A 25200-nucleotide genomic window follows, 5' to 3' on the forward strand; every position below is an offset into this window, starting at 1 on the left:
TCTTCTTCTCCTCTTCCGCCTCTGGCTAACAACCTCCCAGGAGGAGCCTCCTCTGTCGTCCTCCTCCTCTTCCTCCTGAGAGGCGAGAGCCCTGTCGGTCATTCGCTCCAGGCAGGAGGGATATCAATCACTGAGATGGATCCAGTTCTCCCTCCGCTGCGCTGTCTTCTCCTCTCCTCTCTTCCTCCTGCGGCGACTCACACCCAGCCTTACAGACATAACCTGCTCCTTCCTTCTCTCCCTTCTCTCCCTCCCTCCTCCTTTCTGTCTTTGCTCTCACACTCCTCCCTCTGCCTCCTGTGTCTGGCCAGAGACTGTGCTGCCAAGGAAGGGACTGAATCAAGCAGTGCCTCCATATCTCTGACAGACACATACACACACACACACGCTCATCGGGATTAGAATGATCATCTTTCATTTTAACGGACAGAATCTGTAGCGAGGAGATCCCACAGGAGGAGCTAGACTCTTAACGAGCCTATCAGGGATGGCCCGTTACTGGGGTCACTGCTTCTGATTGGTTGGTTGGTTCGGGCGTTGCCTCCCTGTTCTTGTGAGTGTCTGCTGGATCACTATGCAGAAACAGACTCTCTGGGAGCTACTCACACACCGCCTACACACACACTGTGCACACAGCAATCAGCTTACATATACTCACCACACACACACACACAGTCATGTCTCACCCTCTCTAACATGCATACACAGTAATTTGCCAAACGTCTCTCCTCGCAGACAGACTCGCACAGAGGCCAGAGGACCGGAGACACTGAGGAATGGACCCTGAGAGGAAGATTTGCAAGTCAAACAGATTCTGTGATCGAACTGTTCATTCTCTATAGCTTTTGTACAATACCAATTAAAAAAGAAAACGAAGAAATTGAAAAAATTGAATTTTTATTTTATAAGTCAATTAAGCCGCTGGGGTCAGCTCTATAGGAGTTATAGAGTCAACATGGCTTTAAGGCATCTGATCGTTGGTTTGCCAATCTCATTTTGTAAATAATAACAACAACAAGAACAACCATTTTGTCCACTGGACTTCTGTGCCATAAAATAGGAAGGCTTCAGTTATGCAAACTCTTGACGTTAACCCAAGCAATACCAACAAATGTTTTCTTTTCCCTGTTTTCCCACTTGGTTTTGTCGCCCTCTGATATTAATTTGATCTTGTGCATGGATGTTGTAGGTCTTTGTCTTAAGCGCACAGCTGCACACCATATTGACCCTATTGGTCTCTTATCACCTTCTGCAGTTTATGTTAGCGAAAGCCTATACAGCCTGTGTCTGTGTACCCCAAACCTACAGTCTCTATATGTTGCAGACAGAGTCTCCCTCACTGACAGACTGCTCCTCTCCTCCATCCCATTCCACCGGAATTGTTTTTTAGATACGGTGATGCTCGCCCATCTGTCTGTCTGTTGGTCAGATGCCAAACTGCTGCTGTCCCTGCGTGTGCACTGCAGCAACCTCTGCTACAAGTACATCAACCGTGATGCCAATGACTCCCTATTTTATGGCCAGAGTCCCCCATGTCACTCGAGAACTCTTTTTGGACTAGGATGTTGATTAACTTTTCGAATTTGACAACTAGAAGATGAGCAAAGAAGTTGACTAAAAAGGGAAACGTTGCTGTTTGAGTGCATAACATTTCTAGACCTATTTTAACTTTACCTCAGCTAACAGTTTCTTAATGTAAATTGACACATTATTTTTATCTTTATGAATATGACATTCTACAGTGGGTTTTTAGATGATTTTTTGGTTCTCTATTGATTTACGTATTCCACCATGTATTACTGTTACAAATAAACACATCCCAAATGACTGATATCTCTATTTGTGTGTCGTGTCTGTGTGTGTGTGTGTGTGTGTGTGTGTGAGAGAGAGAGAGCCTAATGGTGTGTGCCTGCCAGAGGTGACCCCCATCTGTAGTTAGTGTAAAACAAGTGCCCCAGTATTTTGCTGTAATTTAACAAGGCTTTAATGGCCTGTCACATTCTGTTACTCTGGCAACAGCCTCTAATGCAATAATGCAAGCTTTCATAAGCTTTTATCAGCGACCAACTACAAAACAATAACTTCAGCCTTCTTCCTCTGACTGTGCTTCTCCTCTCTCCCTGTGGAGGAGGAAACAGAAACAACAGAATAACTTTAACACATTTTGTTGACTCCATATTATACAGGAGAAACTAAAATTACAGAGATGTGGGTCAGTTCGCCCAAATCTCAAACGCTAAACAACTTTCTCACTTACCCACAATGGCGTCTGGCCGTGCAGTTAGTTTCGGTTTGATGAGAATCTCCTCTGTGAGGGTTTCGCCACCGCACATTTATTGTGTAGCTGAGTGGAATAGTGTTCTTGCTGCTCGTAGCATTGAAAAAAAAATTACATTTGACAGCAATGTGTCTTTCCAAAAAAAACACTGTCCCAGTTGCTGGTTGATCCACAAACGTCACTGTCAGCAGTTTTCTTTGGGACTATTTCTTCCTTGAAATCTGTCAACAGGAAAGTCTGTGGGTTGTTCGGGATAATGCACAGAATATTTTTGGAAGTTAAAGTTTTTTTTCTTCTATTTTTTGCTGTGTTTTTCAATACAGTAAGTCCCACAAATTGAATTCAGTTTAGCCTCATTGTATTGTGGCTGTGCCAGCAATTTTAGATTGAAGTCTCAAAACTAGCAGATGAAATGGGAACCGTCTGCATGACTGGATACAATCAAAGTTAAATGGAGAAGTGTGTCTTTTTGTGAGTGAACTGACTCTTTTAAGTTTCTTCTCACGTCCAGTCTCAGTGTTTTTTAGTCTACTGCTAGTATTTCTCTACACAGACCAGACCGGTGGGTTCAGGTTTAATAATCAAGGGCCTCTAAGTCATACAATGACGAGCAACAGTTTCTGTCTATGAGCTGTATCAGCTCCCTGACACACCTCAGTACAAGCTCTGGTTGGCAATAAGACAGAATATCCTCTCCAACTGTCTAATGAAGGCTGTATGCCTGTAGTATATGTCATATTACAAATGCCTGCTTAAATACTAATGCATTCTTTGTAACAAACCTGGAATGTTGACCGAGCTCTTTTGTTTCCTTTTCCTCTATGGTCACTTTCAATATTCAGAAGCTACACATAACACACAATACATCTATTGAAATATGACCTTAGAGGCCACATCTACTCACAATAACAACACACGCTGCTTTTCAAAGATTCTAAAATTGCTGTGTGAAAAAAAAAAAAAAAAATCACAGTGGAAATTAAACAGTTTTAAGAAAAAGAAACTCCAGTTACAACAATACTTCATGACAGTGACTCACGTTACGCGCAGTGCCAGCCGGGCAACATTCCTGAAGGATGAAAAAGAAAAAAAAACTTCCAAGAGCTGTCGAGAGTCAATGCTCAGCCGGGGCCAGACCCGTTTAACGAGACGGACCGTTTTTTTAGTTTTTTTTATGATGAGTGTGAGTATTCCTACTCGACCTCATTCCTCCACCGAATCCATCTCCTGTGCGCATGGGACGCACCGAGTTGGCACGGGGTTTTTTGTTACTTGAATCGGACACATGAAGAGGAGCTGATGAAGAAACTCGCTGCAGTTATTGACTATCTTGACTAAGAAGGCTTTTGTCGTTTCGGTGGATACATAAACACGCAATGGATCAGGTAGGTTGAACTTTCAATACCTATCCTTCGTTTAACGATGATTTAGCCTATTACATCATAACGATACTATTTGCAAGTATTATATATGTTTATGTTGTGTTAACAGGTGTAAGTCTGCTTCTTGTCATAATTACATCATCTAAATCTTTAGTAAGCTGTGAGTGAGTTGGTTTCTGCACATTGACTAGATATTGTCCGAGCCTCCTCTGTGTGTGTGTGTGTGTGTGTGTGTGTGTGTGGGGGCGGTTGTTTGACTATATTCGTGGGGTCCAAAAACCGGAAGTCCAGTATAGCCTACTTGTGGGGTCCGTACAGCTTTGTGGGGCCAAAATGCTGGACCCCACAACTTTAAAGGGCTGTTTGAGGGTTAAGACTTGGTTGTAGGATTAGGGATAGAATTAGGTTTTGGTTAGGGTGAGGGTAAGGGTTAAGGTTAGGCATTTAGTTGTGATGATTAACCCTTGTGTTGTTCGGGTCACCGGACCCGAAGGACAAAACAAGGGTTAATACAGCACCTTAGTGCTTGTTTGTACAGCATTTTGGTCAGCTTCAACTGTGTTTAAATGTGCTCTAGAAATAAACTTTACTTACTTCCTTTACAAGAGACAGGGTTTAGAGAGCAACTCTCAACAAAGTAAAAGAAAGTACATAACCCTTGTTTTGTCCTTTGGGTCACTGGGACCCGAAGGACAACACAAGGGTTAAGGTTAGGGTAAGGGGCTAGGGAATGCATTATGTCAGTGATGGGTCCCCACAAAGATAGTGCCACAAATGTGTGTGTGTGTGTGTGTGTGTGTGTGTTGAAACTAATTCAATTCAGGCCAGTCACTACAGATCAGGTTTGCCTGCTGTCTTTCCATGCAGAAAGACTGATAGATATGCAAACGCAATGAAAACAAAACCGTCATTGTGCTGTGAAAGGGGAAAAATTACCATGATGTTCTTCTTTATCTTATCTAAGCAACACACTCTAAAGTGACACACGTTTTTGTGCTCTCAGACAACATCAGGTGCACAAATCATTTCTGTATTTTCCTGATATTGTACCTGAGCCTATTGCATTGTGTGATCCGTTCACCAGGAGGAAACAATGGACTTCAAGGCCCTGAGGGCCAGGTTCCAGGAGGAAGAACTCTTCCCGAAGCAACCCAAGACCAAACCTGCTACACTGGAGAAACCAAAGTTTGTCCCACCTCCCCCCCAGAGCCCCCCACACTACCTCCCTGCTGGATCACGCACCTCCCTGCTCACCGCCATCAACCAGAACCTGGAAGCGCAGACAGCGGGGGCCCCCAGAGTGGTCTTCAAGGAGGACAAGAAGGAGAGCAAAAAGCCTCTCATCCAGATTAACTCTAAGGGAAAAGACAAGAGTGAAGGGAAGCTGAAAAAAGCGAAAGACAAGACAACAAAAGGAAACAAAGAGAAGCTTGAGGACTCTTCCGCAGATCAGAAGAAAGAGAAGAGGCTCCCACTGCTCCCCGGAGCTCCTAAGGAGAGCACTGCAGAGCTGGTGCCAGCCACGCCTCCTCCCAAACCCACGCCACAGAAGAAGAAGGGCTTCCTGGGTTTCAAGAGGTCATCAAAAAGAGATTCAGTGGTGCTCCCAGCAGAACCCTTCTTAGACACCCCCAGCTCAGACGTTCCTGGACCTGCTCCACTTATCCCAGTACCTTCAGACTTTGGTGATGCACCACCAGGGGCTGAAATCGCCCCACCAAAGGCCCTTCAACCAAAGGCCCTTCTACCCAACATTCCCACCTTTCCTGACTCGAGCGCTGCAGTGGAAATTACCCCGCCCTCCACTATCCCGGCCCCTCTGGACTTCACCCCACCTCCTGCCTTTATTCCTGATATCCCAGCTCCCGAAGTTCCAACCCCAGAGAGGAAAACTCCACTTGAACTACAAGCTCCCGCCCTGGCCGTTTCCAGGCCTCCCAGCCAAAATGAAATCATTCCCGATCCACCCAGCGCTCCCCCGACCCCTCCGCCCAGACGTGCCGTCTCGGCTTCTCCTCCGGCGACCTCCACTCCCTCTACGTCACCTCCTGAGCCTGAGATTGCAGCTGAGGCTGGTATAGAGGCTGCAAACATAGCTGCGGTGGCGACGCCTCCTCCTCCTCCTCCTCCTCCAGTAACAGACCCTGCGTCCATTCCGCCGTCTCCCAAAGCTGAGCGTCCCATCTCGGCGCTCTCAGCCCTCTCCAGGGCGGAGGACATGGGCCCAGTGAAAAGGATGTCTGTGTGTGACCAGAGGATCTTCAATGCTCTGGAGAAGGCCCGCAGGAAGATCAGGTAAACGAAAACCCAACTTTATCACTGTAGAGACACAGTTCGATGGACGGATATGGCAGAATCTTTTAGTTGATTTATAAAATTCAGTCGACCGTTATTACAAAACATCTGATCATGCCTTCATCTGGTTTCAGCCCGCCGACAAACCCCTCCCCATCCTACTCCATCACCCCACCTCCCAAAGAGCTCCCCCCGAGTCCCACCGGCTCTCTCCCGGACCTCCCCCCCGTTGATTATAGGGGGAAGGCCCTCCCACCGAAACCAGTCAACGGCCTTGACCACGGTAAGTCTGGACCAATCACTGTGGAGTTCTTCTCCTCTCTGAGTCTTGTTTTTCTTTTGTACCTTTATCACTGTGGTGTCTTTAGTAGCGATGCTGCGATGATGTATGAAGAGGAATCCGCTGACACTGTTCTTGATTATAAAAGTTTATTTACATCAAAAAATTCAGCATCAATTTACAAGCTTCTGCAGGAGCTCGGAGAGCGAAAGCTTCCCAATTCTCAAAATTGTCACTCATCGTCTTTCTTCGTTTGAAAACCGTATATATATATATAATTTTGTATCATATATGGGGGTGGGAACAATAGTTTGACCAATAGAATTGGCACATGTCCAACAAAGACCTCTCTCTTTTTGGGGCCCCATAAAGCTTAAGTACAAGTTCTAGAATGTTCAGAATAAAATAAGATGTTAAGATACTACATCACTTTTGGATTTTCTCCTACTGTTTACCTGAACACGAAGGACACAGCAGCGTAGCTCATCATCAGGACGTCAGGTGCGTGCCGTGAAGCTGCAGAGTATTGTTTGTTAGTGTAGGGGTTCAGCTACAGAGCATCTGGTATGTATAGTAGGGTTTATGCCGCAGGGTTGCCTTGGGTGTTTTGGAGAAGCAGCTTTAAAGACACGCACACACACACACACACACACACACACACACACACACACACAAGAACAATCCTGACATTCCTCTTTTGTGCCAGAAACAACTTTGCAGCAGGCAGGGCAGAGCTGCAGAGGTATGTCAGCTATGACAGCGAGGAGGGGCAGTGACAGGAGCATGTCCATCATTATGACGGCGAGCTGCTTTAATGTCCGCCAAAGCGACATGAAGAAGGGAGTCTGCTGCTGTGTCGACAGCGGCTTCCGTTCCACAGAGCTTATTAATCGTGCATTTCGGTGTTCGCGCATGTTTACATTTTTAACACCCTCATGCTGTTAGTGTTTACCATTTCATTCAATCTCTTGTCACTTATCATAGTAAAGTAATAGAATCATATATTTATGACCACTCTGATTCTTTTAAAAACACATTGCAATACAAAGTGATAGTAAGGACAGGTAAATGTGTGTACAAGTTGGAACAGATATATTTTGCATTGGAATGAAGCAAAGTACTGTAATTTAACTACATTGCACCTTTCTAGAACAGTGTGTTTTACAAGTACTTTAGATTAAAATAAATACATTGAGTTAAAAGAAGTGCATTATTTATATAGCACATTTCAGCAACGAGGCAATTCAAAGTGCTTTACATAAAACATTAAAGAGCAGTTTGAGAATAATTCAAAAGATGAATGAAAGATAATATAAAAACAGCTAAAATAGAACTAGAGATTTTTAAAGTGAGGTCTGCTGTATGTTTCTTCGTGAAGCTGTGTTCACTTGTAATTGCATTATCTCCGCTCTGCAGAGTTATAGCACAACAACTTCCACAGAGTGTTTGACTTGTTTGGTCTCCTCACAAATCAAATTCTTCCACTCGGCTTTCTCTGGTCCTTCTCTCCAGCGGTGTGGTCTACATGATACGCAGGTATACGCGGTATCACCAGGATTTCCATATATACCCACTTAAAAATGTGCAAGGATACGCAACAACATATTTATTTGACAGAACTTTCACTTCAGATATTTGTATTCACAAATACGGGGTCGAGTAATGTGACAGCAAACTAAACTAACACTGCAGAACCTGCAGAGAGACTTTTCTCATCTTTCATCGACCCGCTCCTCGCTGAGCACAGTGTGTAGTAGCGACAGGGCCCAATGCTCCGCCTACACTAACACCAGTATCCTCCCTTCACCGCACATATAAGACAAAAGTAGCCTATTTTATTTTATTTTGACCTCGTTGCTTTGGGGTCAACTTTTGTGATCCAGGCTAAGGTCCCTGATGTGAAACCCCCCTTACTGTTTTTTATTCCATTATATTTTTATATATATTATATCCCCCCCAAAGGCCCATTCTGAGCCAGGAAAAAAAGAAATGGTACAGTATACCCACTATAATACATTAGACTACACCACTGCTTCTTTCCCTCTCTGTGTTTGGATACTTCCTTCAGCTGACGTGTCGCTGTTTGTACCGCATTGGGTTCTAAGGGAATTGCGTTGTGTTGCTGTAGTTGTTGAGCGCAAGAAAACAAAATCCGCAAATACAAATCAACCGCGGTTGAGATGGCAATAAATGATTGAATCTTGAAATGCTAATCCTGAAATGAAGCTGTCTATAAAAGTCTTTGTGAAACCAGAAAGTAATCTGACAACCTAGCCATAGATGGTACATTAAGATTCTAATCATTACAAACTCATATATATTTTTTTATTTAATAACATAGCTGATAACATAATTAATTTCATTAGCGAATTTCCTTAATTTGCATGCGTGAAAAGGAGTAGGAATAAGTATAAACTTATTTAATCCCACCCCTTAATAATGAAATCATTATTTACAATAACTCAATACAATCATATAACTTGACATACTTATCCCACCCATAGTTACAATATTACAGTTAAATACAGTACATTAATTATACAGCTATATACATAGGACCTTAATTGTCTTGAAGACAGAAAGAGCATATGCACGTTTGCATATACCCATACCATATATACAGTGCCTTGCGAAAGTATTCGGGCCCTTGAAACGCTTCACCTTGCCACCATTTCAGGCCTCAAACATAAAGATATAAAACTGTAATTTTTGTGAAGAATCAACAACAAGTGGGTCCCAATTATGAAGTGGAACGAAATTCCATTGGCTATTTCAAACTTTTTTAACAAATAAAAACTGAAAAAGTGGGCGCGCAAAATTATTCAGCCCCTTTACTTTCAGTGCAGCAAACTCTCTCCAGAAGTTCAGTGAGGATCTCTGAATGATCCAATGTTGACCTAAATGACTAATGATGATAAATAGAATCCAGCTGTGTGTAATCAAGTCTCCGTATAAATGCACCTGCTCTGTGATAGTCTCAGAGGTCCGTGTAAAGCGCCAGAGAGCATCATGAAGAACAAGGAACACACCAGGCTGGTCCGAGATACTTTGTTGTGGGAGAAGTTTAAAGCCGGATTTGATACAAAAAGATTTCCCAAGCTTTAAACATCCCAAGGAGCACTGTGCAAGCGATAATATTGAAATGGAAGGAGTATCAGACCACTACAAATCTACGAAGACCCGGCCGTCCCTCTAAACTTTCAGCTCATACAATGAGAAGACTGATCAGAGATACAGCCAAGAGGCCCATGATCACTCTGGATGAACTGCAGAGATCTACAGCTGAGGTGGGAGACTCTGTCCATAGGACAACAATCAGTCGTATACTGCACAAATCTGGCCTTTATGGAAGAGTGGCGAAGCAAGCCATTTCTTAAAGATATCCATAAAAAGTGTCGTTTTAAAGTTTGCCAAAAGCCACCTGGGAGACACACCAAACATGTGGAAGAAGGTGCTGTGGTCAGATGAAACCAAAATCGAACGTTTTGGCAACAATGCAAAACGTTATGTTTGGCGTAAAAGCAACACAGCTCATCACCCTGAACACACCATCCCCACTGTCAAACATGGTGGTGGCAGCATCATGGTTTGGGCCTGCTTTTCTTCAGCAGGGACAGGGAAGATGGTTAAAATTGATGGGAAGATGGATGGAGCCAAATACAGGACCATTCTGGAAGAAAACCTGATGGAGTCTGCAAAAGACCTGAGACTGGGACGGAGATTTGTCTTCCAACAAGACAATGATCCAAAACATAAAGCAAAATCTACAATGGAATGGTTCACAAATAAACATATCCAGGTGTTAGAATGGCCAAGTCAAAGTCCAGACCTGAATCCAATCGAGAATCTGTGGAAAGAACTGAAAACTGCTGTTCACAAACGCTCTCCATCCAACCTCACTGAACTCGAGCTGTTTTGCAAGGAGGAATGGGCAAAAATGTCAGTCTCCGATGTGCAAAACTGATAGAGACATACCCCAAGCGCTTAATCAGCTGTAATCACAGCAAAAGGTGGCGCTTACAAAGTATTAACTTAAGGGGGCTGAATAATTTTGCACGCCCAATATTTCAGTTTTTATTTGTTTAAAAGGTTTGAAATATCCAATAAATTTCGTTCCACTTCATGATTGTGTCCCACTTGTTGTTGATTCTTCACAAAAATTTACAGTTTTATATCTTTATGTTTGAGGCCTGAAATGTGGCAAAAGGTCGAAAAGTTCAAGGGGGCGAATACTTTCGCAAGGCACTGTATATTAACATGATGTCATTCTTTGCCGTGTTGAAAGGAGTCCCTGAGGAGGGGTCCGACACTTTGCCAGAGCTGTTGGTGGTTCCGCCTCCTCTCCCCAAGAAGGTCCTCCCGAGCCCTCCGTCTCTGGGTCCCGCTCCAGAGAAGCCAGTCAGACCTCCCTCTGTCAGCCCGGGTGCATTCATCTCTCCTCCTCCTCTGGAAGAAAATGGTGTGGTCACCGTTGTTACACCTACAGCTTTGTGAAACCCAACTTAAACAGCCCCCCCTCGCCCGCTAACATTGTTTTCCTATTGTTGCCCCATCCTCCTCTACAGAGATCCTTGATCCTTCTGAATTCTCAGAGACGGACGCCACAGACCTCCCAGAGTTTGACGATGTGACCTCAGATGCCTATTCCCCAGAGCCGCGGGTGTCGGACTGGGGGAACACCGGTCCAGATAATCCAGACGGACAGAACCTGCCAGAGTTTGACAGTAACGGGCTAACTCCTCCAGGAGCCGAGGCCCATGCAGCACCAGCATCTGGGGACGAATACCAAGATAACCCACTACCTGAATCCTCTTTCCCTCTCTCTCAGGAATCTCCACCACTGGCGGGGTAAGACACACAAGTAACATCTTCTCTCTCTCTCTCTCTCTCTCTCTCTCTCTCTCTCTCTGCTTTGGAATACTCGTTCATCACTGATGGTTTTGATTCCTTGCCTCTAACTCACCCAGGCTCCAAGCTGAAGTCGGCAACGGTGTCTATGAGAGTACAAACAACCTCTATGAGGACGTCACCTCGTCTGCCGCCAAAAAGAAAGCAAAGGCTGACGGTGGCAAGAAACGCAAAGGACAGCCAAAGAGTAAGGCTTCTCTTCAGTTAAAGTACTCATATTATGCTGTTTGGCTTTTTCCCTTTCCTTTATTGTGTTATATATCTTTGTTGTGCACCCAAAAGGGACTTACCATCTCCAACAGAAAACACTGTTCACCAACTGCTCCAAACAGCTCTCTTGTAGTCCAGCCTTTACTTCAGAGACAGACTTGGTCACTTTGTAACACACGTTATAATGCTCGCCTAGCTGCTAGCGTGGCACACCCTCATACTCTGCTTCTGACTGGCTAGTAGTCCTTACCTAGCTACTGTCAGGGCACGCCCTCATACTCTGCTTCTGACTGGCTAGTAGTCCTTACCTAGGTACTGTCAGGGCACGCCCTCATACTCTGCTGCTGACTGGCTAGTAGTCCTTACCTAGGTACTGTCAGGGCACGCCCTCATACTCTGCTTCTGACTGGCTAGTAGTCCTTACCTAGCTACTGTCAGGGCAGCCGCTCACTACTCTGCTTCTGACTGGCTAGTAGTCCTTACCTAGGTACTGTCAGGGCACGCCCTCATACTCTGCTTCTGACTGGCTAGTAGTCCTTACCTAGGTACTGTCAGGGCACGCCCTCATACTCTGCTTCTGACTGGCTAGTAGTCCTTACCTAGCTACTGAGCATGTGCGACTCCAAACAAAGATGGAACAGAAGTGAGATGCCTCACTCTGTAGCTAAAACAGAGAGCTCAACACACAGGGTGAAAAGAGGAGCTGCAGCAATGTGCAGTACAACAAAAATATGGTGTTTTTTGAAAATTAAACCATGTAAAGCTATTCTGGTACAACCTCTAAATACAATGAACCTGAAAATGAGCATAATATGAGCACTTTAACACATTAATAATGAGACATTACATCACATCAGTTATATCACATTGATAAGATATCAAATAAACACATTATGCCCATGTATCTGGCTGTATGATAGGGCCTGCATGAAATGTGACATGTATCCCAAACTGAGCTTTCTGTATAGTGAGGCCCCAAATAGTTCCAGAGCAATGTGTAAAGAGATAATTTGGCCCTAAAGCTGAAAAGTTATGTTCGCTTTTTGAATTTGTTTTAGATCTTTTGTGAAAACATACCTACACTAAATTGTTTTGGTGCTTGAAATGAGTTTACAAAAGTCTTGGATTCACAAAAGTAGCGTAATATATGAATAAAATAGTAAATAAATGTCAAAAATGAAATTGTGTAATATTGATTTTTTGAGTAGGAGTGTTGTCAAACATTGCTTGGACTGGCTGGTACGTCCTCAGAGGGTTAACTCAATTCTCCACATGTGAACATGGAGTTGAAGTATTGTATTTAAATGACAGACGGGCAGAGCACAATACCATTAGCCATAAATAAATCATGTTTTCTTGTGTGATTCTATCTTAAAGATCATATCAAAACTACTGTAAAAAACATATATTGAATACTACTGTATAATGTTACCAGATGCTGTGAACATCCCTTGTATTCTAATTATGCCCCTCTTTTACATAACTGTGTTTTTCACAGATCCATATGGCGAGGCACAACAGGAAACGGTAAGTAGCTTTGTGATAATTGAGTCACTTTTCTCACTCAAGTGTTCCTTTTCTAGAGTGAAATGAATCAAACCATATATCTTTGTGTGTGTTCACAGAATGAAGAGAAAAGCAAGCTGGGCCGGTTCAGCAAGTAAGGCCTTCTTTTTATTGACCCAGTTCTCTTTTCGTCTGCGTTATCCCCCAGACACTGAGAGAGTTCGGTCCGTCTTTGTTTCCCTCCTAATCTCCTCTGCCATTTAAACATGCAGCGAAGAGTCCCTTTCAAACACGACGATATTCCTAATTCTCTCCTCTGCAGGTCCGAAAAGAAAGACGGGCCGGATGAGAAAGAGCTGAAAAAGAAAGAGAAGCAGCGCCTGGAAAAGGAGAAGAAGGAGCTAAAGGAGAAACAAGAGCGGGAAAAGAAAGAGCAGAAAGAGAGGGAAAAGAAGGAAATCGATATGAAGAAGAAATTCAAAGTGAGTGACGTTATTTTGACAGAAGGGAGGTTGGAAGGTTGAGCACGAGCACTGGGGCAGGGGGGAGGGGGGGTATATGGCACACAAACCTGTCTCGATTCATTCCTCCTGTGCACGCTCAAATGGAATCTATGACAACATTGTTTCATTGTGGCTGATTTTTTTCTGACAGAAGATCTAAAGACTATTCCCTATCCTGCGCTATACTATTACCATATTATTACTAAAGAACAGGACTTTCTCCAGGATCCAGTGGGTCCTGCTTATGTTCAAAAACCTGACACCAACAACTCTGACCACGCAGAGAGAATGGGACCCGTTGTAGTTATCAAAGAATGAGCAATACAGACAACTCTCATTCAACTCATCTTGCATCTTTTAATCCTCGCGTTGTCTTCCTGTCGACTGTTAACTTGTTGTCCTTCCAGGTCAAAATTTACTTTTTTTGGCGCTTTTCCCGACATTTTTGTTGCAATTTTTGATGATTTTGTCACTTTTTTCAGTTTTTTTTTTCTTTATATTAATTTTTTTTTTTATTATTATTTTTTGGGGCTTTTCCGCCTTTAATTGACAGGACAGCTAGGTGAAAAGGGGGGAGAGAGGGGGAAGACATGCAGGAAATCGTCACAGGTCGGACCCGAACATCAGACCTCCGCGTCGAGGCATAAACCCCCAAATACATGTGCATCTGCTCCACCCACCGAGCCAACCCGGCCACAACACTTTCTTTTATTCATGGTCAATAAACCTATATTAAATGACATTATACCTAATTTTTCAGTTAAAAAAAGCAGAAATAATGATGACTAATAGTTAAGATCAGAGGATGTTGAGTAAATCACAGACTGGTTTATGTCAAAGTTTAGTCAGGACGCTGTTTTAAAAAAATTTCAAATGCTATGAAATTGAATAAAACACCCAAAATTCAATGGAAATAATCAGGAATTTTACCTGCGAAGAATGTTGTATGGCTTCCATACAACATGCATGCCTCCACGTTATTTTTTGGGCAATTTAGTTGTAAGAAACCCATATTTCTGATATAAAAAAACTTTGAAAATGGGTCAAATTTGACCCGAGGACAACACAAGGGTTAAGTTTTTTAGCTGTCCGGCCTGCAGCTTTACTGTTCTGCTTCACTCTCACACAGCTCTCGCAGCGTTGTTTTTGGCCGCAGCAGGCAGCTGTTTTCAGCAACAACAAAAAAAGCCTTAAAACATCCCACTGCACACTACCTGCTCAGCACCAAACTGCAGGCAGACACAGTTAGAGATACATTGGAGCATTTAGCAGCTAATGAGTCTGATATTTCCCTCAGGGGTTGGAGACAAAAAGAGTTCAAATGAGAGTGAATATATCCAAAAACAAAACAGTTATTGCAGTTATAAATACTAACAGTATCAGTATATTGCAAACAATGTATTCCACACTGTAATAATACGTTTATGCCATTAAGCGTGAAGCCCCTCAGGACAGACGTTTTTCACAGAAGACATTTTGACTTTGTAATTAGAAACGTTAACAGTGGCTCAGTAGTCCCATTAAGTGTCCCGGTCAGCTTTTCCAGTGAGAAAGCAGCCCTCATTAATGTCATTGACGACACCGGTGCTTTTCATGTCAAAACGTGCCGTGAAAAAGGTCTATTTAAAGGTTTGTCATGTTTATCACCCTCTCTACAGCAAGTTTGTTATATGCGAGCCCTGTTTGTTTGTGCGTATGTAGATGATGTGAATATGTGGTGTTAACCTGCCAGTGTATGTGCTAGATCACAGGACAGGAGCGGGCCATGTACCAGGCAAAAGCAACTGTGACGACCAAGGCACGTAAGAACGATCTGCCCCTCAACAGCGGTGACATCCTCAGCATCATCCGGACAACCAACTGTCCCAAAGGGAAATGGCTGGCCAAGGACAGCAGCAACAACTGTGAGTTTATAGAAAATATTATAGTTAGAAATGTGGTTAACACTTTATATCATGAACTCAACGCTTGAATTCATTCATATAGTACTCCATGAACTATCAATAATGTACAAGATTAATAGTATATCATGCAAGACTTAATGCAGAAACGATACATTAATTAATGCATCAATTAAGGTATTTGAATCAATGTGATTTCTGATTTATTAATGATGTTCATGTCTTCTTCAAAAAAACTGACCAGTCACAGCAGTGTACATACAGTATATTCTGGGTAATTGTAGTGTTGTAATCAATAATATGATTAATGGTGGCATACAATTAAATGTAAAGGAGTGGGTTGGCAAAATGATACTGAGGTTACTACATTAACACAAAATACAGTATACTGCAGATGCATTTTATAGTTGCTTTATTCATGACAACATAAGGGACTTAAACAGTAGTCTCGCTTTGCCAGACCTTCCTCCACAGAGGAGGGTCTGGTTAGTCCACACAGCAATCCAGGATGGGAGAAAATCGTGCTCTGGTTTATTGGCATTTCTTTAAACCAATCACAATCGCCTTGGGCGTCGCTAAGCGCCGGACGGAGCAACGGTGCCGCTGCAAAATAGCCTCGGGAAGGAACTTGTTTTGGTGGAACGTGTGCGTTCAAGAGTTGTTTTAGTCGTGCAACAGAAAACTCTGATTGGACAGATAGTCTAGCTAGCTGTCTGGATTTACCCTGCAGAGATCTGAGGAGCAGTTAACCATAGTCCTCACAAATCCACCGGAGGTTAGAACGCCAACACAAAGAAAGCGGAAGATAACGGACATCTGATCGAAAAGAGGGACATCCGGCGGAATTTCCGGAGTAGAACGTCGTGGATATAGACTACTTAAATAGTAATGCCGGAGAGCAATTCTCACCCAAGTAGGATATTTATGAATTTTACTTTTTACTAACTTCTAAGTGTATGAACACCAGAAATGTCTTGACATTTTTTTACGAATTTATCAATGACCAGGTCAGCACTTTATTTGAAGGGCCACAAACATGATGAAGTAATGAAGAAGTAATGGTTAGTTAATCATGATTACAACACTACAATTCAGTTTCTTTAGCCTGTCACTTTAACTACAGATTTACCTATGAAGAAGACATGAACATAATTAATAAATCAGAAAACATGATGAGTGAAATACCTTAATTGATGCATTCGTTAATGTATTGTTGCTGCATTAAGTCATGAATTAGACACTATTAATCCTCATACATTCCGGATTTTTATTTCATGTACTACACGTATGTTCAAGTACTACATGAATGAATTCATGCTTTTTCATGCATGAAGCCATGCATGAATTCATGTCCCATTATTATAAAGTGTTACAGAAATGTGTTCACCTCAAGAGCTCTATTATTCTGTATATTTTTGCACCTCCCTTCATACACAGCTAACTGTGTAAAAGTGTTGGCACAGAAAACTTGATGTGCTGCCGTCCTTGATTTGACGATTGATTGACGGATCGCACCACTGACTCTGTGAGTGTGTTCCAGATGGATATATTGCAGTGGATCATGTGGAGCTGGACATCAAGGAGATGTTGGAGCTGGGAAAGAAGGCTGCCATCACTCGTAAGAGCGTTCTAGAGGAGGAGGTTACCAGCCCGGGCAGCAGGTATGTGTGCACAGTGGGTAACTTATACAGACAATACAATGGGAAACTATCCTCACTGCAGTTAAAAAAAGATGATTTATAGCTGTTTTGTGTCCTTTTTTGTCAGGGCCTCAAACCACTATCCAATTTCAGCAGAAAGTTGTAAGTAGTTACCGGTTCTTATTCACGATAACAGTATATGTTGAACTTATTCTGCAGCAGTTTGACGTTGATGTGTTCAGTCTCAGATGACAGTGAGGAGTGGACCGGTGACGATGACGACCCTATCTCGCCTACCTCTGAAACGGCAGACCCACTGGCTCCAATGTGAGTCCGTGTTCAGGGTTTCCACGGGGTCTTAAAAATTCAAAAAAAAAAAGTTTTAAATTTCAAAATCTAAATTTTAGGCCTTAAAAAGTGTCACTGAAGTATTTTGTTCTAGGTCTTAAATCATTTTCAACAGGTCTTAATTTTCCTACGTCAATATAACGCTACCTCTAACGCTCATTGAAATGTTCCCACAGCGCTTTAGAATGTTTTTATTTCAATTCTGTGGTGGTGTAGTTCTTTCTGTCGCTAGTCCAAATATAATTTGCTGTATTACGACTACAAATGAGACCAACATGCACCTTATATTGCAGCCAATGTAGACACCGGTCCTATAATGCCAATGAGGTACAGTACATTGTGGAATTGTTTCAGAAAATGTTTCCGGACTGACTTTTTCTTAAATTATAATGGTCTTAAAAAGTCTTAAATTTGACTTGGTGAAACCTGTAGAAACTCTGATGTTAGCCTGAATCTACATGGCTGAATTGTAAACTACTTTTTGAGTTAGGGACCTAACAGTAGCATCAAGACCAATGCCTTGTCTTTTTCCTCTGCAGGGGCCACACCAGGACACTCTCAATGCCAGACATGGGTAAGGAAATTCCAAACCAGACTTCAGCAAATTGTACTGATAGCGCTTTGTTGTTAATACCTAACAATGACCCAACAGTGGCTTGTGACAGTAAGTTATACAGTGTGACACATGTATTAGTCATATTGTATCTCCCCCATGTGTTATCTTGATGGAAGTGCGTGGATACAAAAGAGAAGCGATAATACAAACATCTTGATTTTGTAGGTCAGATCATTTGATAGTTGTTAAATACATGCGCAGTATCCATTTACCAGCGTTTATCTTCAGATGGTCTTTAAAAAGGCACTTATTCATAGGCAGTAGAACAGTTTGATGGTTCTGTCCCCGGGAGTTGGCAGCATTGTTGGTGACAAATTTCTGCTGTAAATAAATAACATCTTAATTAGGATTATTGTTGTTAACACCTAATCTTCTGTCAGTAGGTCAGAACTGCAAAAAATTATGCGTCACTCATCATACTACATCATATTTCTTTTCTCACTGGTTAGCTGTTTAGTTTTGTTGATCAAAGCACCAAAAGGATTTCAGTCAGGAACACTCTCGTCGTAGATTGAACCATTTATTGCAACAAATGGAAATACAGTTACGCTTGGCGCTGATGGCTCCTCTCTTGATAATGTTCCCTGGACCAACCAAGCAGCATGCTAAGCTGAAACAGGGAGTGCAACGCAGAACCTCTCCATGCGTGTCTGTGTGTCACACGAAGATAACTTTTTTTAAAAACAACAGGAAGTTAGTAATTGTTGTTTTTTCCCGGCTGATTATCAGCACAGTCGCCAGTTGGAGCAGCAGCAGCGGCTGTGACACACAGCTCGTGGAGGCAATTATTGTACTTTAAAACCCACTTCTTCTCATCATAACTCAGTCAAATCTGAACCCCCCAGACATGATACGCAAATGTTTAGATTCAGTGTGACTTAACACTGATGTCCATCGCGTGAAAAAAAAACATCCATACATTTCCTCGGAAAATCCCGGGCCTCATTTATAAAACCTGTTACGCAAGAAAAAGTTGGGTAGCAGTTGGTGAAGCAGGATGAAATTTGTCGTCGCAACATTCATCGCAATAGTCGGGATTTATAAATAATTTCCATGCGTAAAAATGTTCCCAGTTTTCCGCAAACTTTTGACCACACATGTGCGTAATGCTCCCAAGGTTTTGTAGACTGCGTTTTAGTGAACTCCGATGGTATGCCCGTATTCCGAACCTAACCCAGTTTTTGTTTTCCTGAACCCAACAATCCCGTTCTTGCTAAACCGACCCAGAGCCGGTCGCGGCGCCCGGCGAGGGGCTGCCAGCAACGGGGGAGAGGCAGGGGATCCTCCCACACCGTGCAGCGGAGGAAATGCGCTTTTCCTCCGCTGCTCTCCCCTGCCTCTCCCCGGGAAATGCGTTGTTTGTTTGATGTGTATCTGTGTGTGTGTGTGTGTGTGTGTGTGTGTGTGTGTGTGTGTGTGTGTGTGTGTGTGTGTGTGTGTGTGTGTCTGTGCGTCTTTATGTGGTCGTGTCTGATTGTAGGTGTCTGTGTGTGGGAATGTTGTCTTTCTGCACCTGCTATTCCCACACAGTTACCATACAAGTTACCAAATTGTCACATTTCAAGCACTTTCACCTGTTTTGCACCAATAATGATCAAAAATCTTGTTTCTATTTTTTACCTTTTTAATAATTGAATTTCCTTTCTCACAAAAAACGAAAATGATCATATGATCATAAATGTGATCTCAAAGGGGTAAATGGCAAATAGGAACAATAAATGATGTATATCATTGGTAATTGAGCTAAATCTGTTCAGTATTAAGGCTGTGTAACAACAATATGAACACTACACAAGGGTTACGGCTTCCAAACAGGATTTTGTTTCGATGTTCTACCTCTGTTAGGAGCACATCGATCTCACAATCACTGAATCGTTTTTTTCCCCATTTTTCTGTTTCGTGATTGGTGATCAAGGGCTCCTTTCAGGGCTGGAATATTCATTGATTAATTAACATAGACCTTATTAGGACAAATATGGGACGACCTTGGGAGGAGCGTGAGGCTCGTGCACGACCGCATAAGGTAACGCACGTCCGTATTTATAACGAGAAGAGTGCGTACCGGTGTGCGCCGCAAGGTGTTATAAATCAGAATATTGTTTTTGCGTACGAAAATTCTGTCTTTTTTGCGCACGAAATCTTTCAGAATAGAATCTACGCACAGCTTTATAAATGAGGCCCCTGACCTTGGGCCTCATTTATAAAACTTTGCGTAGATTCTATTCGTCGCAACAACTGACCAACTGGATGGTTTTTCTAGTAGCACCACATCATACCATGGTCAAAGCTACTGGAATCTCGATACTTTCTAGTTCATCATTCTAGTTCAGCATCTTCCAAAGACTTCCTGACCTCTCAGCCCTAAATGCATCCTCTAAATGCTGACTCACATCCTCACTAGATGAGCAGGTCGTTTGTGTAAACAGGAAGGAAGTTAACTATTCAAGTGTGTAATGGCGAGTCCAAGGTTTGGCGACTTCAGTAACAATACCTGTGTGATTACAGTATAATTAACGATGTTGGTGTGTGTGTGTGCGTTGTGTGAAAGTGTATTATATTAATCTGTCTCAATTATTTATTTTCTTAGGAAACAAAAACCTTAGTGTAAACCACCAGCACAGTCAAAGTGACCTCGCAGATGGCACCCATGTCCAGTGAGTTCACCTGTTTCACACACACACACACACACACACACACACACACACACACACACACACACACACACACACACACACACACACACACACACACACACATGGACATATTACAGTACATGTGTATTTGTCTTTTTTAATCAGAGCAAGACATGAAGCACTTCAGAAGTTGACCACGTTTTTCCATTCACCTAAACCTGTTGAGCCAGCTGCCAGGTAGGCGTGATGCACACACACACACACACACACACACACACACACACACACACACACACACACACACACACACACACACACACACACACACACACACACACACACACACACACACACACACACACAAATGGGGTTTTAATTTTTGCTTTTCCTTCAATTTTACAGCAGCACTGAACCAGAGACAAGTAAGTGATGCCTGCAAAATCCCTGATCCTAAAATATACAAAAAGTCCTGTATCATTCCATTTCATAAAATGTGAAAACTTCAACATATAATATGTAATTGTCTGCCGCTAGACGTCTCTCAATCAAAACCATGGATGTAAACAGGGACTTTTGATGACGTCATAAAGTTACGTAGGATCGTGGCCATAGGCGCCAATTTATGTTTTCCTCCGTGGGTGCTCACCATTGGTGCTCACAGGCACCAGCCCTTTAAAAAAAAAAAAAGTCAAAAAATGTTTCATTTCAGAACCTTATGAAATGGACAGTGGCCGACACAAACACACACGCCTATTAACTCGATAATAAAGCCGTAAAGTAGGCTATCTTTCAACTCAGGACAGCGCCACTTCTCACAAATACAGATAGGACTGGAGATGAAAAGTTTAACTGACTCGTAACCGCGAAGTTAATGTATTAAAGTTTTATTTAAATTACGTTTAGTAACGTTTATTCATGTCATGAAATAGCTGCAGTGTTTCCCACATAATTACTGTGATTCTATTTGTGGTGGTAGCCGACCGGTTAGCGAGCGAGCAAGCTAACAAGGCAGCTAACACAGCTAGCTAATACTCCTTGCCGCTGGGAGACCTACTCAGCCGACGGGGTGGGTGTGGTGGGCGTCATCACCAGGGTGTGCCGGAGACGTCTTGATGTTAGCTGTCGCGGCTCGATTTTGGCCAGATGCGGCCGACTAGGTATTGTTATGGTCAGCTCATCGACGTATTATCTTTCTGTTAGTGCCATTGGCACCTGGCGCTGGAGTTTGCGGTTTCTGGGTTCGTGTTGCTGTAGTCGCTGGCTGGGGGCTAGCTAGCTGTGGCTGTGTCCGCGGGGCTGTTGTCCGCTCTCATCCCGACTGAAGTCTCTTAGCGCCCGGGAGTGAGGCAGAAGGACTGGAGTGCGTTAGCTGGCTAACTTAGCATTAGATTAGTCGACCCATACAGCTAAAGTTATGTAGCGAATTACATCATGGGTTAGCCCAGCGCTGTTAACTAGAGCTGCTCCCTCTTAGTCGATTAGTCGACTAATCGGTCGTTTTGGTCTTAGTCAACTTAGATTTCTTTAGTCCATTAGTCATGTTTGATGCTTTTTTCACGCTGAATGACTTATTTCCAAAACGTACGAGCACATCTCTGAATGATTGTTAGTCGACTAAGAATTTCTTTAATCAGCTAAATCAGATAAACAGCCCTACTGTTAATCGTGGTGAAAACATCATTCTAAAAATAACCTATGAGCGTGTTGAACGTTGTTGTAACCATACATTAGGTACGGTTTCACCACCAAGCATTAGCATGAGCCACTTGTCAACACAGCACATTGTAGTGAGCTGAATCGATATGGAAATGTCATATCAATAAATTAGGTCTCCGCTGTAGTACTGTTTGGCAGAGTGGCAGAAAAACATGCTGTATTACTGTTACTGAGTATAATTCTTTGACATTATATGATTTACAATTACTCTTTGATGATCTTGCGCTTCCCGTGTTTTGACGGCAACTAGAGGAGGTCAAAGGATATATGACGACCAAACGACACGCTCCGTGTCATTGGATGAAAATGACCGATTTCTCTGGGTTTGAACATTGTTGAAAATATTTGGGATAGCGTAAGAACACAACTTAAAAATATTTATAACGATGCTATAGTAATTTTCAAACATTTTTGTACTGCAGGACATTACATATTATATCTTTAATAGTATTTGTTCAATCATTGAAAAAAACATGTATCTAGACATCCCAGCATTTGATGTTTGATGAATGGATTTTTGAAACTTGATTCCAAAATACTTTGTTTCCATCTCAGGTCCGGTGCTTGTAAAGGAGAAAGCAGTTTCCTCGTGAGTAGGGTTATAAAACACACACGCATGGACATACGCGCACACACACACACACACACACACACACACACACACACACACACACACACACACACACACACACACACACACACACACACACCCACACACCCAGAACGTGTGCAAGTTTCCTACCTTTTTGCCTGGAATAGGTAGCTGAGCATGAAATGAGCGAGTGTTTTATTGTTTTTGGGTTTGATTCCCTGTCATGTGCTTTTCACATTTCTCAATGGTGTCATATTCATGGTCAAAACGAGGTCACCCTCCTTTGTCCCTGCTGGTTGAGTTATTTTCCAATGTGTTCCTCCACAGGTCTGAACCTAGTTCAACACAGGAAATGGATTTTGATCAAACTGATATGCCCATTTTACCCCCTCCTGACCTGTATGCTTGACTTGACTGCTGAGAAATTATCATAAAACAAGGTAAGGATGAATCACCTTGACTCTCTCTTATCTGCATCACCGTGCACTTCACATGCTGACATGGTTTTTTGTTTGTTTTTAACATCAGGACAAAAAGCAGCCAGGCAGAGGAAACAGGATTTGCCTGCTGTTGTTGTTTCTTCACACTGTGACCCGTGTCAGTCGCCTAATACTGTGACAGTCACTTCATCTTCACGACTATGACCTTATTTACCTGGGGACTGCATTTATGGATCAGTACGATGATGTAGAAGAGCAAGATAAGGAGATTTGTCGACGAGCGTTACACTATCCCAGCTCTCAGAACTCTTTGTTTTTCACTTTTTTTTTGAAGCACTCGCTGTGAAACCAGAGAGGGACAGTTTGCCCGGTGGCTCTGAGTGACTTTGAAACTGCTGATCCCAGGAAAGAACTTACAAACTGTCGCAGAAACACACACACCCTGGAGGCTCTTGTAGGGAAAATTACACAGTCCGTGTGTGAATACCAGAAATCGTTTTTTGGTGGTGGATATAAGGGGAGGACAATGGAAAATCTTGAGAATCTGAGAAAATGTCTCAGGTTGAGACACCATCCTGAGAAAATACACAGCGGACACAGGCAGTGAAAATCAGGGGGAATACACTTAATGGTACACTATACACTCGTTACCCGTTTACAGTGTATTGCGAACAGAAATATAGCTGACAAACTGACAAATGAACAAAGACTTCATAGACTTTTAGGTCAGGTCATCAGCAATAATTAAAAATATCTGTGTGGCCAGCTCTACGCCACAGATGATGTGATCTATTTTCATTAATTTCATACTGCATACATTTTAGGACTCTGATTTACCTGATTTGTATTCCAAGTGTTTGGGTTACTGGGTTTACCCTCATTATTTAGTTAAAGATCATTACAGATTATGGAAGTGCTTATGTAACTACTCGCGTCATAGTACTGTATTTAAATGCTGACATATTAGGTATAGTTATGATCTTTAATGGCGTACCAATAAACAACAACATGGAGCTTGATCTAAAATATACAATTTTAAGAATTCTAGTACCAGATGCTAAGTGTTGGTCACAGTTGAACCTTGTGGAGGGAAGCACCATCCATGAACTTTATTTTCTTTCTTTTTGTCACTTTTATGTCCCTTCTTTTTTCTACGACTTTCCTCCAGCTGATGAATAAGTGTTACAGAAAGTAGTGTAATGATCACCTGAGGTCATTTTCAATGTAAAATATTATTATTATTATCTGAGGGTGCTTTTTTGTCTGGATAGAAAAAGACAAAACTAATCCTCTGTGATGGGTGTCTGTGTGTGTATTGACAAAAGCCTTTAGGACAAAAAAAAACAAAAAACAGTTTTCCTTTTTTAAAGTTTTGTTTATTGTTTTTCAATAAATACTCATTAAAGTGCAAATCATAACAGCAATATCATGCAGTGCATAACGAGAGTGTTCCAAACCCCAATCAGACAGAGACAGGGAGAGACGGTTAAAACACACCTTGTCACATTCTCTCACACACACACACACACACACACACACACACACACACACACACACACACACACACACACACACACACACACACACACACACACACACACACACACACACACACACACACGCAGAAAAACACCCTTATACACATTCTTTCACAATGACCAGTGTGCCCACAAACATCACACACATATGACATACACTGGGGTATTTAAGGTTACATTAATCACAAGAACCCCACCACAGAGAAACCGAGAGCACAGCCTTGCTGTTGAGATATTCACTTTGGTACAACACAGAGTTTGATTCGACCTCCCCAAGCATGTGTTTCCCAGCCCTGAACACAGATTGGAGTTTACATGACTAACATGCCACTGGTAGTTGCATACAGTTGTAATGGTACAGTACTACAGCTGACAGTAAATACTGGTTATATCGGGAGTTTTTAAATACGACCC

At 42.5% G+C, this 25200-nt stretch overlaps 1 protein-coding gene and 1 long non-coding RNA gene across 2 annotated transcripts; one reads left to right on the plus strand and one right to left on the minus strand.

The window, feature by feature from the left end:
• Positions 1 to 3409: 3409 nt before the first annotated feature.
• On the plus strand, positions 3410 to 24663 carry LOC120565974 (proline-rich protein 36). The gene is made up of 20 exons (XM_039812140.1): positions 3410 to 3663; positions 4745 to 5955; positions 6090 to 6238; positions 10521 to 10694; positions 10801 to 11083; positions 11203 to 11330; positions 12852 to 12880; positions 12979 to 13013; positions 13182 to 13341; positions 15107 to 15266; positions 16804 to 16924; positions 17031 to 17065; positions 17146 to 17230; positions 17791 to 17825; positions 20455 to 20521; positions 20666 to 20737; positions 20903 to 20922; positions 22772 to 22805; positions 23136 to 23248; positions 23337 to 24663. The coding sequence occupies exons 1-19, from the start codon at positions 3655 to 3657 to the stop codon at positions 23215 to 23217; spliced, it is 2889 nt and encodes a 962-aa protein (XP_039668074.1). The 5' UTR covers positions 3410 to 3654; the 3' UTR covers positions 23218 to 23248; positions 23337 to 24663.
• Positions 17146 to 18518, minus strand: LOC120565975. Its single transcript, XR_005640313.1, has 3 exons — positions 18310 to 18518; positions 18080 to 18188; positions 17146 to 17260 (listed from the first exon to the last, which is right to left on the minus strand). It is a non-coding gene; the product is annotated as an uncharacterized LOC120565975 (long non-coding RNA).
• Positions 24664 to 25200: the final 537 nt, after the last annotated feature.

Source organism: Perca fluviatilis, chromosome 9, assembly GCF_010015445.1.
Source record: "Perca fluviatilis chromosome 9, GENO_Pfluv_1.0, whole genome shotgun sequence".
NCBI lineage: Eukaryota > Metazoa > Chordata > Actinopteri > Perciformes > Percidae > Perca > Perca fluviatilis.